Source organism: Phyllostomus discolor, chromosome 5, assembly GCF_004126475.2.
Source record: "Phyllostomus discolor isolate MPI-MPIP mPhyDis1 chromosome 5, mPhyDis1.pri.v3, whole genome shotgun sequence".
Taxonomy (NCBI): domain Eukaryota; kingdom Metazoa; phylum Chordata; class Mammalia; order Chiroptera; family Phyllostomidae; genus Phyllostomus; species Phyllostomus discolor.
Window position 1 is genome coordinate 113284009 of NC_040907.2, and position 17199 is coordinate 113301207.

Consider the following 17199-nt stretch of genomic DNA (forward strand, 5'->3'; position numbering starts at 1 on the left):
ATAATTAAATTAAATTAATTTAATTTATATATATAAATTAAAACTACAATGAATTACCACTACATACGTACCAGAACAGCTAAAATAAAAAATGACGACAACACTATGCTGGTGAGGATGCAGAGAAACTGGATCACTCATACAATGTTAATGATAATCTAAAATGGCACTACTGCTCTGGTGAATGGTTTTGGCAGTTTCTTTAAAAACTAAACATACAGTTATCATGAAATCTAGAAACTGCACTACTGGACACTGATTTGAGAAATAAAAATGTACACCTACACAAGATCATCTTCACATGTATTCATAGCAGCTTTACTTGTAATAGCCAAAACCTGGAAACTCCAAAATGTCTCTCAATATATGTGGTCAAATACATGGTGGAACATTCATATCATGGAACCCTACTCAGTAATAAAAAGGAATAAATTACTGACAGACACAACTACTTGCATGGATATCTAGGTTGTGCTGGGTGAATAAAGCCAATCTCAAAAGCTCACATACTATATAATGCCATTTATATATAATTATATACAAAACTATAGATATGGAAAACAGATTAGTGGTTTCCCAGAGTTAAGAATGGCAGGGAAGAAGGGAGTGGTTGTGACTATTAAAAGGCAGCACAAAAGGAGAACTTTGTAGTGGTGCAATGATTCTGAATCTTAAATATGGTGGTTGTTACATAAATCTACACGAGTGGTAAAATGGCATAGAACTATGCATTCAGTAATGTCAACTTCCTGCTTTTGATATTATGCTATATTTACATTTATGTAACACAGGGGATATTGGGTAAAGATACAAGACATCTTTCTGTACTATTTTTCAACTTCCTATATATCTATAAGAATTTAAAATAAAAAGTAAAGTAGCAGGTTCTAAAGGCACCGAGATGATCAAGACAGTCTCTGCCATTAAGAAGTCCACAATCTCATGGGGGTAGATAGAAACACAGAGAGATAATTTCCACACAGAGTACTAGCGACAGTCACAGGCCCTAGGAGCTAAGGGGGTGCGGAAACCTAACCTCTCTGAGAGAGCCACAGATGGTTTCTTGGAGGATGCCTGTGTCTTCAGAAAAGGAAAAAAAGAAGGGAAAGGACATTCAGGGACAAACAAGTACTTCAGGGACAAGTAATTCATGGGATTAACACTTTAAGCATTACAACAAGTTTATGGAGTGAGTGGTATAATTATTCTCACTTTTTTCAGGAGAGAAACTGAGGATCGAAGAGAGCTGAAGTAGTTTTATTTAAGGCAGCTCATTCTACCTTTGCAAAGCTCTGTTAGAAAGTCCTTTCTCATATTCAACTCAAAAATTTTCACACTGAGCTATAATTTCCACCTACAGGGTTCAGTTCTATTCCCCAAACTTTCCTCACAAAATCGGTATCCCTCCCAGTGATGACAATGGGGAGGAGTTTTATATTGATCACTTGATGAAAATAATATAGGACAAATGGATAATTAAAATACACATCTTTAATGGTTGTATCCAATAAGATAAGTACAATGTATTTGACAAAACTCATATATTAAAAACTTCATAGAGGGAAAAAAATAAAATAAAAAGTAAAAAATTAAGATTAATAAAACCAAAATGCACATGAGAGTAATACAGAGGAAAATTATTTGAAACACTGATTGTATTAATAGGGTCATAGTTTCCCCGGGGAAAGAAGGGAAACATGTTTAAGGATCTCCTTATCTCTATAAACTAAAGCCTATAGATTCCAAGTCTTCACAAAAAAGAACCCTCCTTCTGTGAGCTCTAACTGCAAGAGACAAAGTAAGGAACTAAGAGCCAAGTCTTTCAGAACACTTGCCACTCTTACCTCAGATCTCAGACAGCTGCTTTCTCTTAGGGCAGTGACGAAAACAGGTGAGTTACCACCTGAGGTTAGAGACTGGAGGATTTTTTTTTTTTGACACTGGGGGATTTTTATCTTTGCACTTTTTTATATATCGAGAGATATATAAAACTCTTCTTGATTCAGGAAAATTAGTTTACATGTCCCTCCCTCTTTTGTGAGAGCTTAGGAAGCCTCCTGGGAGGGTCTTATTTGCTCCCAAAAGAAGTCTGGCACTTCTGAGTTTTCCCAGTGGATGAGCTCTATTATAAAAGATTTCTGTTCCCCACACACTTTGAATCTAAATTTTTACCTAACTTCTCCTACACTTTTCAAGTTCCAATCCTACAAATTCAAACACCTCTACCCTTTGGCCAGAATCTCAAACTCAAGTGGTCAAATAAATATAAATACATACACAGACACACACACAAACACACCTCAAAAAACCCTAAATATTATCTTCTGGAAGGCAGACCCCTTGTAGTACAGGCTTCCCCTACAAGGTTCTAGGAACCCATCTGTATCGGTGTACCAACTGGTGGTGTTGTAAGAGGCTGTGGTCAGCTTCAGTGAATTTTTTTTAAGACTCAAGCATTTGCCCATTTCATGATGAGTGATTTATGAACACACCTGCCCACAACACGCTTTTTGACCAAAAATGGCATGACCCCCATGCCCCACCTTCCCTATTCACCTGATCTTGCCCCAGGTGACTTTTTTTGTTTCCTGGATGAAAAAAGTCCTTAAAGGGAAACATTTTGCCGATGTGAAAGAGGCCCAACAAAAAACAGCAGAAGCACTAAAAAGCACCAAAATCAGTAAGTTGAAAAACTGTTTCAAGCAGTAGGAAAAAAGTCTCCATAGGTGCATTCCATCAAATGAAGAGTACTTTGAAGATGACTGAAGTTTAAACATGAATATATACACAATTTTTTCAGTTTTGGGGACCCCTTATTCATAAATATATATATATATATATATATGTAAACATATATGTCTAAACATATATTTATGAATTAATATATGTAAATATATTTATATTTATGAATGAGGGAAGACCTATATATATATATGTAAATATCCAGCAGTTTCCTTCCCTAATAAAATCCTTTCTCTAGGTTTTCCTATTTTTTATGATTGCCATGCCATCTTCCCAGTCATCCAGGCTTCCATTCTTCACACCCTTCTCATCCAATCTTATATCAAGACATCAGATTCTGTCTCAGTGAACTTCTCTCTGTCTCAATGAGAGATCAATAACCAGAGATCAGTCCTTATCTTCTTTCTTCTCTTGCTTGGGCTATTGTAATACCTTTCCAACCTTCATTCTGTGCTCACTAGGATTATTCATTCCTGCTGGATCCCTGTGTTAAGCACTGGCAGAAAAATGAGACAAAGTTCTTGCCTCAAGACACACTTTCTCCTCTCACGTAATATTTTTCTTATAGCAAAACATAGTTAAGCCTGTTCCCCAATAGAACCTTCTGGCTACAGAATTAAGTGGAAAGTTCTCGGTATAATACCTAAGTCTCCATAATGTGATCCAAGTGTTAACTCTCCAAATTTCTCTTTTCTCTCACAATATTCTCATGTAACCATTACTTTTATCATCACCAATAAGTATACTAATACATGACCAAGTACAGTAAGTGATTTTAAAATAAAAAGGTAACAACCCAAGTATTACAGAGTTTTAATAGTACAAGAAATTTCATCTGGTTGGTGGAATTTTATTTAATCCATGCAAGGTATATTCCTTCTGAGAAAGGTAATAAGCAGTCCCTCATGTCCAGGACTGATCTCATAAACAATCTCACAGAATACCAAAGTTACTCTGAGACCATGATAACATAAAACAAAATAAGACCATTTCATAGCTTTGTCTAAGTGTAGAATAAAAACAAGGTTACTGTACCATTTGCAAAATACCATGAACTTTTCCTCTTTCTGATAGTATCTAGTCTGAGTAAACCCCTGCTTCCAGTCACCGAGGAAAAGCTCAAATCCTATAAAAGGTTCTTTCTGACAGGCTGTATTGACATGGTTCCTCATATTGTGTTCTCCCAGGCCACAAATAATCCTCCCAACTTGTTTCACAGGTAGGCTTTGCTGAAGGTCATTGATACTTCACTGCTCTGAATGATCTGGATGGCTATATTTGTTTAGAAATTTTAGGACTGGGTAAGAGAAACAGTATTATTTTCTGCTATATCAGGAATATTAATGTAACCCTTTGGAAGTTTCAGAGCATACTACTGATAGGGGACTCAAAACTTGAAAAATTTTAGCTTAAGGTAAATAGCCATAAATCTAGCAAGTAATATGTATGTTAAGCTTTTTGTTTCAGAAACTACAGATAAGGCCCATCTGGCACCTGAGAAAAAGCGGCAGACCTTCTGGGGTGCTGGGTAGAGATTACCGCCTGGAGACATCCGTACCAGGCGACTACCCCTCCCCCTTGGAATTTCAAGGCTTTCACCGACCCATTTGTCCTCCCCCAACCCCCTTATAAAAGATCTGGCCAGGAAAGAAAGGGAAAGATGGTTTGTTAGGGTATGAACCCGCCATCTTCTCGGATCACCGGCCATCTGAATAAAGTGCCTATAAAAGATTCAATCACTGTCATTGCTTATTGGATTTGGTAGTGACAGGCAGCCCGAACGCCGGTGTCTTTTCTGGTTACACTACTAAACAGACATTCTCTAGGGGAACAAAAACTTTAGTTACATTTGACATTTAAAATATAGTAATTTTCTAAAACATCTGTAGAAATGTTTTTGAAAATAGCAAAGAAAAAGAAAAGTAAGAATGTTCCAGCAAATAAAGGCCTAATAAAATTATCACTCAGCTAGCACAAACTAAAAGGGGAGCAAGTTTTGTTACTTCTTTTATTACCTCTTAGGAAGGCTGACTGATTTCTTCTGAAGGACTGATTTGATCAGGATGCTTCTTGGAAAGCTAAGAGGACGATCCATGTCTCACTGACTGCTGCCTAACATTAAATCCTGAAAGTAAAATCTCTCAGTGTCCTGCCTGCATTCTAATCTACAACTCAGTAAACTAAACTGTATATTACATTGCACAAGTGAAAGGGATCCTAGCAGTAGAAAAGTTCGGGCTATCCTTTGTTTTCTAACTGCACTGCGGACAAACTTTGCTTCTTTCAGTGATTTCAAAAATGCCTCTCAATTATTCTTATATTTGGTAATGGAGGGCACAGATTTAGATACCCTAAAATTTATGACAAGGTAAATCAATTGCTATAATAGCCGTACTTAATTGGTTCCTAGCCTTGAAAAACAATTCTGTTTCTCAGTTATTGGTTTCAGATCCAGCCATAAAAGTCACAGTACTACTGTTTATAAAATCAGTGTTAAAGACACATAATAGAATGGAACGGAATGTCTCAGCAACATAGATGGTACCTGTCAGCATTGAGCTCATTAAAACACAGGCCATATTCAATGGTCAATATCTAATATTGACTAAACATCAAACAATTTAAAAATAATTGCATGACCACATCATAAACCTTACTTGTTTAAATATAAAAGTATATGTATACTTCATTTAAAATACTTTTAGTGGCATGTTTTAAATGTAACTAACAGTGACTACAATAAAGGACCTTGACAAAGACATAAACCTCTTAATTCCCTTTGGAAATATATACAAATAGTACTGTGACATCTCTTTAATTGGGAGAAAATGGCACATCGAATTAAAATCAGGACATTAATCTCATATAAAAATTAATCAATAATGCTGCCCATTTCCAAAATCAGGAAGGCACATGATATAAAAGAAAAAGGACTCAGGAGAAAATGCTCTTAAGACAAATCTTTGAGTTATATTGTTTCTTGCATTTAACATTTCATTTTATCTCCCAAGATAAAATTTTAAATACTACAAATATGTTATATGGATTATTACAGCAGACTGCTAAAATCTCTACCACATAGCATAAACCCGAGCAGCTGTTTGTCTCTGGTCAGGGAATTAATCACAGCTTTTTCACATGAGGAAAGAGTGAGATTAATACCATTTTAGGCACATCTGAAGTTTCTGTAAGGATCCTGCATGCTGGGACTGTATGTATCTTTTTCATGTTTGCACTCAAAGATTAGGAGAGTGCCCAGAATAGAGTCGGCACATGAATATCTGTGAATGAATAAGTGAGTATCTGCTTTTCTTCCTTTCCCCTGATCTACTACCTTATTTCATCCTCTGGTGTATTTTCTGTTGGTTCTCTACTATGAAAAATTTATTTGCAGTAATTAGTTGATACCAAACTTCTTTTGAAAACATTTAAAAACTTATGTTGGGCTCAACACATTCAAATTTAATTTCTCTGCTGCTATTGGTGGTCTACCATTCTCCTTCTTCTGACAGATTCTGACTGAGATGTGTATTGTTCTTTTATTCCCATATCCTAAATAGTTGTTAACCAATGTTATAGGCAGTAACTCTCTCTTCTACTATCCTTCTCTGCCTTCCATTACAGCCAGATTTCTTTCTCCTATTCCAAGAAATGTTCTCAGGAAATGCTTACATATGCCTCACAAATCTCTGAGATAGACCCTATAATCCTCAACTAACTGGAAGAATCTCAAGGAAGGCATTTAAATGTTCCAACATATTACAGGAAATGGTGAAGAACAAGTACTCAGATTATTACTTTCAGCCTTCCCAAAGGGTTAATGTAGGAGACCGTTCTGTTAGGTGTGGGCGCAGCTCCCAGTGAAAAGCAAGGGTCAATGCACAGGACCCACGCCCACGGACAGGTTCTCCCATGGGGATTTAGGCTTGCAATGTGCCTAGGCTGCTGAGTTTTGCTTTTGCTAAAAACCCCCTTACCCTGATTTGCAGCAAACATTTACTGCAAAGTAACTTCCTAAAATCCATGCTAAACTTTTGAAGGACTAGTATAACCAGTTCAACTACTTTTCCCCTTTCATTTGCAAATATCCTTCTTCTGTGATGTGACTAGCAGCATTGGCTCCTGTGTTTTCTCTAAAAGGTAACCGCCTAAAGCCAACCAGGGCATAGTAAATGAGGACAATCATGTAACATGCCCAGAAGAAATAAAGGCCTGTCATGGTGGAGCCCACGGCTTTTGGCTCCTCTTGAGAGCAAAGCCACCCACCCTTTTCTTCCACAGGACTCAGCAGTCCATGTGAATGTCTTTCCCCCATCCACAATGTGGAGCTGGGGTCGGCATCAGGTTAGCCAGATCAAAAAAAAATTTACCACCCTGGCTGGTGTAGCTCAGTGGATTGAGTGCAGGCTGCGAACCAAAGCATTGCAGGTTCGATTCCCAGACAGGGCACATGCCTGGGTTGCAGGCCACAGCCCCCAGCAACTGCACATTGATGTTTCTCTCTCTCTTCCTTTCTCCCTCCCTTCCCTCTCTAAAAATAAATAAAAAAATCTTAAAAAATTAAAAAAAAATTTACCTATACTAAACTTGGGGAATTTTTTTAATATAACATGTTTTGATTTCTCAAATCACCACCTAACAAACTAGATGTTTCCAAAAATGAGTCTCACTGCATCTCCTCATCCCCATTATCAACATCTTGTTTAAATATGTTCTGTTCTTGTCAAAAAAGAACATGTGGAATAAGGTGTAACTTTTTAAAAGAAAAAAGTAAAATCTTTGTTATTACAATAAATGGTTTCCAAAGTAATTTATTTTAAATGAAATCAACAAAGTCTAAAGAATATAAGATCAACTCTGGCTGGCATAGCTCAGTGGATTGAGCGCAGGCTGCGAACCAAAGTGTTGCAGGTTCGATTCCCGGTCAGGGCACATGCCTGGGTTGCAGGCCGTGGCCCCCAGCAACCGCACATTGATGTTTCTCTCTCTCTCTCTCCTTCCCTTCCCTCTCTAAAAATAAATAAATAAAATCTTAAAAAAATAATTAAAGGGCTTAAGATTAAAAAAAAAAAAAAGAATATAAGATCAGAGAATAAAATAAAAATTTAAGATGAACATTTAATAATTAGCACTTAATTAAATAAATTTATGTAACTATTTCTTTAAATAAATACTGCTATTTTCTCAGTAATTCCTGGATAAAATTTTATATTCTACCTTCAAATGAACTTTAACACTACTTCAACTATTTTTCTAAACATACATCTATGTTCCTGCCAAAATTATATTACCCAACTGTATCTTCCCACCTCTCTGCCTTTACTTGTATTGTTCCTTTTGCCAAGAATATATCTCCCATTTCAATCTGCAAAACTTCTTTCTATCCTTCAAGGCTCTTCAGTGTGCTTTAGGGGAAAGAAACCTTGGACTAAAGACCAGCAGTCTGAAGTTAATAGTACTAATTCAGCCACTGGGTAATTATGGAAACTTGAATATGCCATTTAATCTGCCTGGCTTTTGTTACCTTACCTATAAAACAAAGGTATTCAGCCAGGTGATTCCTATAGAAATAGATAATAAGGAATCCTAAAGTCTGAGTTTGTTACATGTGCTAGGCTGAAAATTTGACCTTCATTCACCCAAGGTCATAGTAAAGCTAACTCAAGAGTATATTCAGGAATGTCTTGATGTGTTTTGCACCATTTATTTTTGTCCAGTGAGTAGACTTATAAATAATAGCCAGTTTCCAGAACAGTGAAGTTGAGGGAGCCAGAGATGTTACAGACTCTCCGAAGGAGGGCAAAATAGAACTACTCACACTTAATGAAACCACCAATTTACTTAGTAACAATGTCAGAAGACCCAAACATCCCTATGAAGATACTTGGAGAAAGCTGGAAAGCCCTAGCTCAATTTAGAAACAAGAGGCATGGTTTTTCATTTTGCAGTTGTTTCCAAACAGTTAAGTTTCCACATCCTTTGACTTTAAAGAAATACTGTATCATTTCTGTCTACTGGCATCTTTTGCTTTCTATGATTCAACCACGCTTTACCTTCTTCACCATGTTCCTTGATTCTTCCAACTATTCATTTCTTCCATCCATTCTTTCCCAATCTTTTGAACCTTACAGAGCTTACTACCCTTTATATCACATCACCAGTTCCTTTATTAAATTGCTTAATGGAGGAATCCCCTTATTTTTCTGTGTATTTCCTTCCACAAATCCCCATTTCTACTTCAGAAACCTAACTAGACAGGAGAGGCTCACCAAACTTTTGCTGAATAAATTAATTATCAGCATCATACAGAGCACACAAAAGATGCTAATTAGGTTAAAAGAAATAAGTAGTTTATAAACTTTAAAGGCCTACACCTGTTTTAAAAAATGGACTGTTGATTATATTAACCATTTAATTTGTGTTACTAGGATTCCACTGATAAAATAAGGCAAAAGAAGAGTCAAGGCTGGCTTATTAGGCATTGTCTAAAAAAGGACTATTCATTACTTAGCACTATACAATAGGATAATGATAACTGATTATCATATGATGATCTTCTGGCTCAGACACAATCTGAGCTAAATTTAGAAAAACTCAGATTAAATTACTGTCAGTGTACTTTAGCACTAAACATGTTCTGAGATGTATCATTTTTGAAAAACAACAAAGAAGGGCAGACTACATGGTTATTTTCTGTTTAGAACAAACCATTCCTTAACTATGTCTAAAAACATAACCTTTAATGTCTATATCCTAATGCATTTATACTTCCTAACAGCCTCAACATTTGAGAAATATGAGTAATCATAATAATAAAATATATTTGAAAATTTCAACAACAAAAAGAATATATGGCATCATATATTTTCAAAGAGTCATATACTGCCAAAGAGGGAAGACTGCATTTTGGACCTCTGTTTCTTTAAGAGTATGGAGAAATAATACCCTCATAAATATAGGCAGTGGGAGAAGACTACACACTCAAATAAAACGGATTACAATATGCAGAACAGAAAAGCTATTAAATGCACAATCACTTACACAAGACACAAGAAAAGCTTTAGAAAGCACATAAACGCCTAAGAGACAAGGAAAAAACAACTTGCTAAAAGAAATTAATAGCTATTACAGATTCAAACTTTTTAAAGACTAGAGTAAAAACAAGGTGGAATAAAACATCAAAATAGTAAATGACAAGAGAAGGGGTTATGGGTATATGCTACTTACAGGAATTCTTCTCCAGGGTGTTTGAGTATATTTATTGACATATGTGCATTTTTCCTCTTTAGATTTTTGGTGACAGTTACATCGAGTTGCCTGAACAAAAATGCAAATTTTTATACTGATGTAATATTTCAAACATATCTACATATACAAAGAAATTAGGGTCTCTTTTAGAGGGTTAAAAAAAGAGGGGCAAACATCAAGATCTATCAGGTAATTTTCCACCTTATTCAGAGACTGGGTTCGAGAGTCAGCCAGAAGGCTAAAATTTGGAATAGTCAAAATCACATTTGCAATCTCTTATATTATCCATAAAATGCACTACCCCATAATTTTATGCATATAAATATATACAGTACTTATGTATACAAATGGAAAATATACATAACAATATATAATATATAAAGAATACAAATGCAAGAATTGAAGTATTTCCCTAAACTATTATGATTCCTACAATAACTGCAGCACAATTTCTTAAATTCATTTTTGACTGGTTTCTACCGCATTTTAAATACTACCACTCTGCAAGTAAGACTGTCTTTTCACATGTCTAGGACTTTTAAGCTCCTTTAATGATGTGCTGACTTTACTGGACTGTAATACTTTGAAGGATCTCTGCCCTTTGACAAGATAGATCTCAATTCACAAATGAATTATCTTACCATGATTCCACTCAAAGCATACTCATTTAGACATTTATACTACACAAAGTAATGTATCTGTTGTGTAAACTTTGGTCTTTCAAGTAAATACCAAATATTTGAAGAAAAAGAAAAAAGAAGTAAAGACTGTCCTAGCTGGTGTGGCTCAGTGGATTGAGCACCGACCTGCAAATTGAAAGGTCACCAGTTCGATTCCCAATCAGGGTACAAGCCTGGGTTACAGGTTAGGTCCCCAAGTAGGGGTGTGTAAGAGGCAACCAATCAATATTTCTTTCCCTCACATCCCTTCTCTCTCAAAATAAATAAAGTCTTTTTAAAAAATGAAAGGATTGAGAATGAGAATTTCTCCTTAGTGTGAAGTTGGAATATAACCATATTATGAAAGGGGACCCAAATCATCATAATTTATTTATACAAATAAATACCTCCAGAATTTATTTATACAAAATCATGTATTTATTCTTACATGTTTAAACTTCAGTCACCTTCAAAGTACTCTCCTTTTGATCCAATACTACATTGATGTTTTTTCCACTGCTCAAAACAGTTTTTGAACTCATCGATTTTGATGCCTTTTAATGTTTCTGCCATTTTTTGTTTCACCTCTTCTACACTGGCAAAACGTTTCCCTTTGAGGACTTTTTTCATTCAGGGAAACAAAGTAGCTCAGGGCAAGACTGGGTGAACAGTAAGGTGGAGCATGAGTATCGTTTCCTTTTTGGTCAAAAACTGCTGAACACTCAGCATGATGTGGGCATGTGTGCTTGTAAATCACCCAAAGGCATTGAGTTTTCAAAAAAAATTCACTGAAGCCAAATGTTGCCTCTCACAACAATGCCAGCTGATTCATTGCTGCATCAAGATAAAATTTTAAGTTTCTAGTTTAAAAATAATTACCAATATTCAAAAATTACCTAAATTGAAACTAGATCATTCCAATTTCCATATACAAAATAAAATCTAGTTAAAACAAAAAAATCTCTGTAGTACTGACATATTTTTCATTTCTTGTAGTACAGACATATTTCTCATTCCTAAGAATTGAGATAGTCATCAAAACGTAATTCAATATATAGTTGACTCTTGAACAATGTGGGGTTCAGGTGTGCCAATTCTCTGCACAGTTGAAAACCTGCACATAACATTTGACTCCCCAAGAACTTAACTACTGATAGCCTACTGTTGATCGGAAGCCCTATGGAAAACATAAATAGTCAATTAACACATTCTTTATGTTATATGTATTATATACTATATTCCTACAATAAAGTAAGCTACAGAAAATATTATTTTAAAAACAATAAGGATGGAATATACATTTATAATCCTATGTATGTTTATTGCAAAAAAAAAAAAACAAACAAACTGCATATAAGTGGACCCACACAGTTCAATCCCGAGTTGTTCATTCAAGAGTCAAGTTAGGGTCTCCTGGTGTTCACTCTAATGGGACTTAGCTTTCAACATATATGGGATGTGTGTACAGAAGATAAAAGTAATATAAAGTGTTTATCTTAATGCAAGCACATTATTTATTCTATCTTGACTAGTGCGATTCTGGAAATAATTTCCTTTCTGTGTCTACGTATTGTCATATGAAGAGTAAGATTTGGTGAATATCTGTTTTCCATAATTTAGAAAACCTGCTTTTTAGTAATATGCTTTTGACATCCAACAAAGATTTTTCTTGGCCTATTGGTATTTTTATGCCATTATGTTCTTGTTATTCTAGCCTTTTCTAAATCACTACAAACTAAGTTATGTTTAACTTCAAGACAGCATCCATATTATTTTCACATGGTCCTACATTTGAAACTGTAACCACTATAAAATTACGAAGATTCTATTCACCACTGTCCATGGAGAAGAAACATTTCTTCTAACAGAGTTGTACAGATAGCTAAGTTGGACACCCAATTTCATTCTGCTACCAGAGAGAAAAATGCCCTGTTTTCAACTCAGCAGTACTCAGTTCTTTAAAAACACATGAAGAAAAGACATTTATCTTTTAGCAATAAAATGACTGATTGTAAATTGGTGAATTTCAAAACCCCAAAACATATGCCACTGAAAATGAATGGACAAAGATTTTCTTTTCATCTTGACTATTTACAGTTTAAAATATAAGTTAAACCACATACTTTTAGAGGGCATATAATCTAAAAATAATATAATAATGCAACTCTGAAAGCCAAAATCAAAGTCAAACTTCAATTCTGGCTATAGTTTTATAAAAAATACATATTGCTTAGTTTTAAAAAGTCTTCTCTACACACTATAATACTTACAAGCTGATGTTCTAATAGTTGGATTTTTTCATCTTTTTTCTTTATTTCCTCTTTAAGTTGTTTTATTTCATTTAATAAATCTTCACTCTGAAACATTAAAAAATTTAACATAAAATATTTAACTGCATTTAAAATACCCTAATGAGAAACACTAAATCAATGATGAAGAATGAGCAATGATTTGTTCATTCAAGTGAAAAAAATCTCACTAAATTCCAGCTATTAAACTAAAAAAAAAAACCCAAAACACATTTTAATGTTCTATGAGTTCATTATCTAATGGAGTTTGACATGTAAACAATGAACAATAATAGCAGCAACAAGCAGCAACAACTAATATTGATTGAGTACTTAACAAGGTGCCAAGAACTAAGTACTGTTAGGTATCAAAGCATTTGATCCTGACCACATCCCCGTGGTAGGTACTATTATCCCCATTTTACATACAAAGAAACTGGGACATAGGCCATATAGTAGAGCAAATTGGATACAAAACAGTAACTGCAACTAAATTTCAAGGAATGTATAAGAGAGGCCTATCATTGGAGGAGGGCACAACAAGCAAAGGGAACAGTGTAATTAAAGGAACAGTCATTTCATGGCTGGTTCAGAATTCAGCAGAAAGATAAATGTGCCTGAAAGGAAACCAGGAGATATTTTCCCAGGAGCCACTTTTCTGAGAATTACCTGAATCAAAGGGAAAATACCCTATCAACTTAATCTATGAGGATTCCTAACAGTATTAAGTGGAAATCTATTGTCAAGTTAAGCAGGAATGCAGCTACATTCCCAAGTATAAACTATGATTACTATATAGTTATATATACTGAGAAACATATACTGAGGAAGTAGTGGAAACAAGAAAATTAGAATATATACATGAATTATACTATCATCTTTCCAGGCAGAAAAATATGTAAGCAAATAATTATAATGTGTTGTTGCTGAGCAAAGTAGGCCATCTCCTTCAGGTATGTTGGAAACAAAAAAACATTGCAATCTCTTTAACAGATCAGAAATAGACATTTTGCAAAAGTTTTAACATAGCAAATAAACAATGGGGGAGAAGGGATTTTTTAAATTATGCTATGTATACTGCAATTGGAAAAGACTATTTATTATATGTATATAAAAAAGATTTCCAGTTAAAATTAAAGGACTTAGAAATTAAAAAAATGCATAAATCAAGACTAAAAAAAGACAGATTGTAGATCATGAAGGATATAATCTTAAGCTATGTGGCAAATGAAACTAGTAAAAATAATAAATATATTTAATTACATAAAATTTAAAGCATCTATACAATTAACATCAAAGTTAAAAGCTGGTGAAAACCTAAGGAGACATGACAAAGGGTTTATATCTCAAGTATGTAAGAGCCTGTTCAAACACATAATACCATTCTTTAGGCTCCAAAAGACAAACAGCCAGTTCTCACAAATACACACGTAACTGGCAAAATGTGCTATTTAATTTGTTGAAGAAATATATTTTAAAGGTATTATTTTATAGGTATTAAATCTGGGGGAGAAATGCTCAATGTGATTAACACCACAACTGATCTTTCTGGACAAAGTATGATTATATGCAGGAATTACAAAAATACTTGCAGTCTTTGACTTGGTTGGCCCACTCCTAGGAATCTATGCCAAAGAAATGATGCTAAGTAGGAGAAAACTTACAATAAGGTGTTAATCTGAAGGTTTATAGATTTACACTTATCCTATGAGGGAACAACTGATAGACAGTACAGCAACTTGATGGAATATATAGCTATCATTCAGTCACTGCTAGGTTCTGCCACTGATCAAGGACCCAAAAATGAAATCAAACTACAATGTAGTAAACATTAATAAGCAACATGTATATAGCACTTACTTTATGACAGGCACTGCTTTAAGGGATTTACACATAAAGATAAGCAAAGGAGAATACAAGAGGGAATGAGTTAACTCTAGGCGAGTCTTAAAGGATGAGTAAAAAGTTCTGAAGGTACAGAAGTGTGGCAGGCTTTGGATTTTAGTGTAAGAAACTTTAAGTATTGTACGACAATACAGAGATGAGGACAAGCACAGCTTATCTGGAGACCTATATGCAGCGGTATAGTCACACAAAGATTCTGCTGAGTAATGGGGAGCAATGTGGTTAATAACTAGGCAATGGCCAGATCATAAAGGACCATGAGCATAAAGTATGGCCTAAGCCAGGAAAGACAGATGATTTTGCACTCGAGATGTCTTTGACAGCTGTTTGGAAGCCATATTTGACAACAACAACAAAAATAGGCTAAGGAACTTCTTATCAAGATACAATACTCCAGGTAAGTAGGAGCCTAACTAATAACAGTGATCATAAGGGGAAGAATGCAGAGGAGAAGACTCAAAATTGGAAGCTTTTGGTGATTCACTGCATGTGAGAGAATAGCACAGAGGAGCAGTCAAGAGTAACACCTGTTTTCCTAGCTAGGGTGATATGGTGAATGACTGTGCCACTAAAAGAGCGGACGAATAAGAGAGGAAGACTATATATGCCCAAAAAGAAATATTTGTGAATTTTAATATATTATTAAAAGTAGTGGATGGGACATACAGTGGAAATGTCCAGTGGGCAACTGGATTACCAATTATTAAAGAAAGACTTTACATGTTATCAAGTATTTCATATGTGAAATCATGACTGAAAAAGGTTCCAAGGGAACTGGGCTAAAGATAAAAATCTACATTCCAAAGAACAGAAATGAAATAGGAGAAAAACGGTGTGAGGGATTTCAGAAAGAAGTGACACAAAAACCAAGGGATAAAAGCATTTAAGACAAAAGCCATACCAAATGTCTACAACGTTAAAATCAGTAGCTATTTTCATTTTTCCATGTTTGCACATGTACTGGAAGGAGTCTTAAGGGGAGTCAAGGAAAAGTTTATTTTTGATTTATTGAATTTAAGACAGAAAAGTTATAGAAATTTAGAATCTGAAGATGAAGAAGTAGATAAAGTGGCATAAGAGAGAGTCAAGAACACAAGAAGAATGGGTGATCTTACACAGCACTGTGCCCACTTTTCCCCTGTAGCTGGAACAAAGTGAATGAGAATGACAATAGCTACAGGTAAGTCGGAAAGCAGAAAGGCAAGTAGCAGATCTTGCTTAATGAACACAAGGCTACCTGAAAACTTGAAGAGAGTGGCTGAGAAAGGGGCTTGAAGAGAGTTTGTCTGGAACAATTCATAAGCAGAATGGGAGACGGAATTGTCCTGAGATAAAAAGACATGGCAGGTCCAGTGGAGATTTTAAACCTTAAATGTGTAATGACAGAGAACTGCTAAGCCATTTTGGATGAGATGAACACACAGCTGGGGATCTGCTGATGAAAAGAGTCTAGTGTCTAGTGTACTGGAGAGAGAGACTATCAGCTATTGCATCTCACATTAAAAAAGAAGAAAGTCTAGGAATGGTCTGCCTAGAAGATACAAGATTTAAATATTGTGTAACAGTATGTCTTTCATGTAATATTAAATATTTAGACAAATAAACACTGGAAAAAATGAAGATACTGATGTAAAAAAGTTGGAATTAATTTTTTTCTTTAAGAAGAATCTCTTTACATGTAAAAAACTTTTCATAAAAAAGGAGTGTAGAAAAAAGTCAACTTTGCAAGATAATCAGTGGTTGTCAACAGATGTACACTTAAAAGTCTTTTTTTTTTAAAAGGAATTCTGTATGAGTAAAAGGGAGAAAACTGTACTTGAACAATGATTAAAATAAAATTTAAAAAAAAACTATGGTACATTTACACAATGGAATACTATGCAGCAGAGAGAAAGAAGGAGCTCCTACCCTTCACAACAGCATGGGTGGAACTGGAAAGCATTATCTTAAGTGAAATAAGCCAGGTGGTTAAAGACAAATACCATATGATCTCACCTTTAAGTGGAATCTAATCAACAAAACAAACAAGTAAGCAAAATATAATCAGAGACATTGAAATTAAGAACAATCTGACAGTAACCAGAGGAGAGGTGGGAGGGGATAATTGGGGGGAAAGAGGGGAAGCGTTTTCAGGACACGTGGACAAAACCAAAGGTGGGTGGGAAGCAGGGGAGGGAGGTGGGTATGGCTGGGGTGGGGGATAAATGCAGACAACTGTACTTGAACAACAATAAAATAATTTTTAAAAAGGGCAAAAAAAAAAGGACATTCTGCAGACTCTCTATTTAGATTACTATATTCACAGTATGTGGAAGTGTAAAGTTGGGAAGAAATTTGTACAAGGGCAGGTAGGTCCC

At 35.1% G+C, this 17199-nt stretch overlaps 1 protein-coding gene across 10 annotated transcripts in view; it reads right to left on the reverse strand.

The window, feature by feature from the left end:
* CCSER2 (coiled-coil serine rich protein 2) overlaps positions 1-17199 on the reverse strand; it is a 220377-nt gene that overhangs the window by 34866 nt on the left and 168312 nt on the right. For all 10 annotated transcript variants that reach the window (XM_028511321.2, XM_036026727.1, XM_036026729.1 and 7 more), the window contains 2 exons: positions 12920-13006; positions 9970-10059 (listed from right to left, as the gene is read on the reverse strand). In XM_028511321.2, the coding sequence (XP_028367122.1) occupies positions 9970-10059; positions 12920-13006 (177 nt within the window). The remainder of the gene's footprint in view (positions 1-9969; positions 10060-12919; positions 13007-17199) is intronic.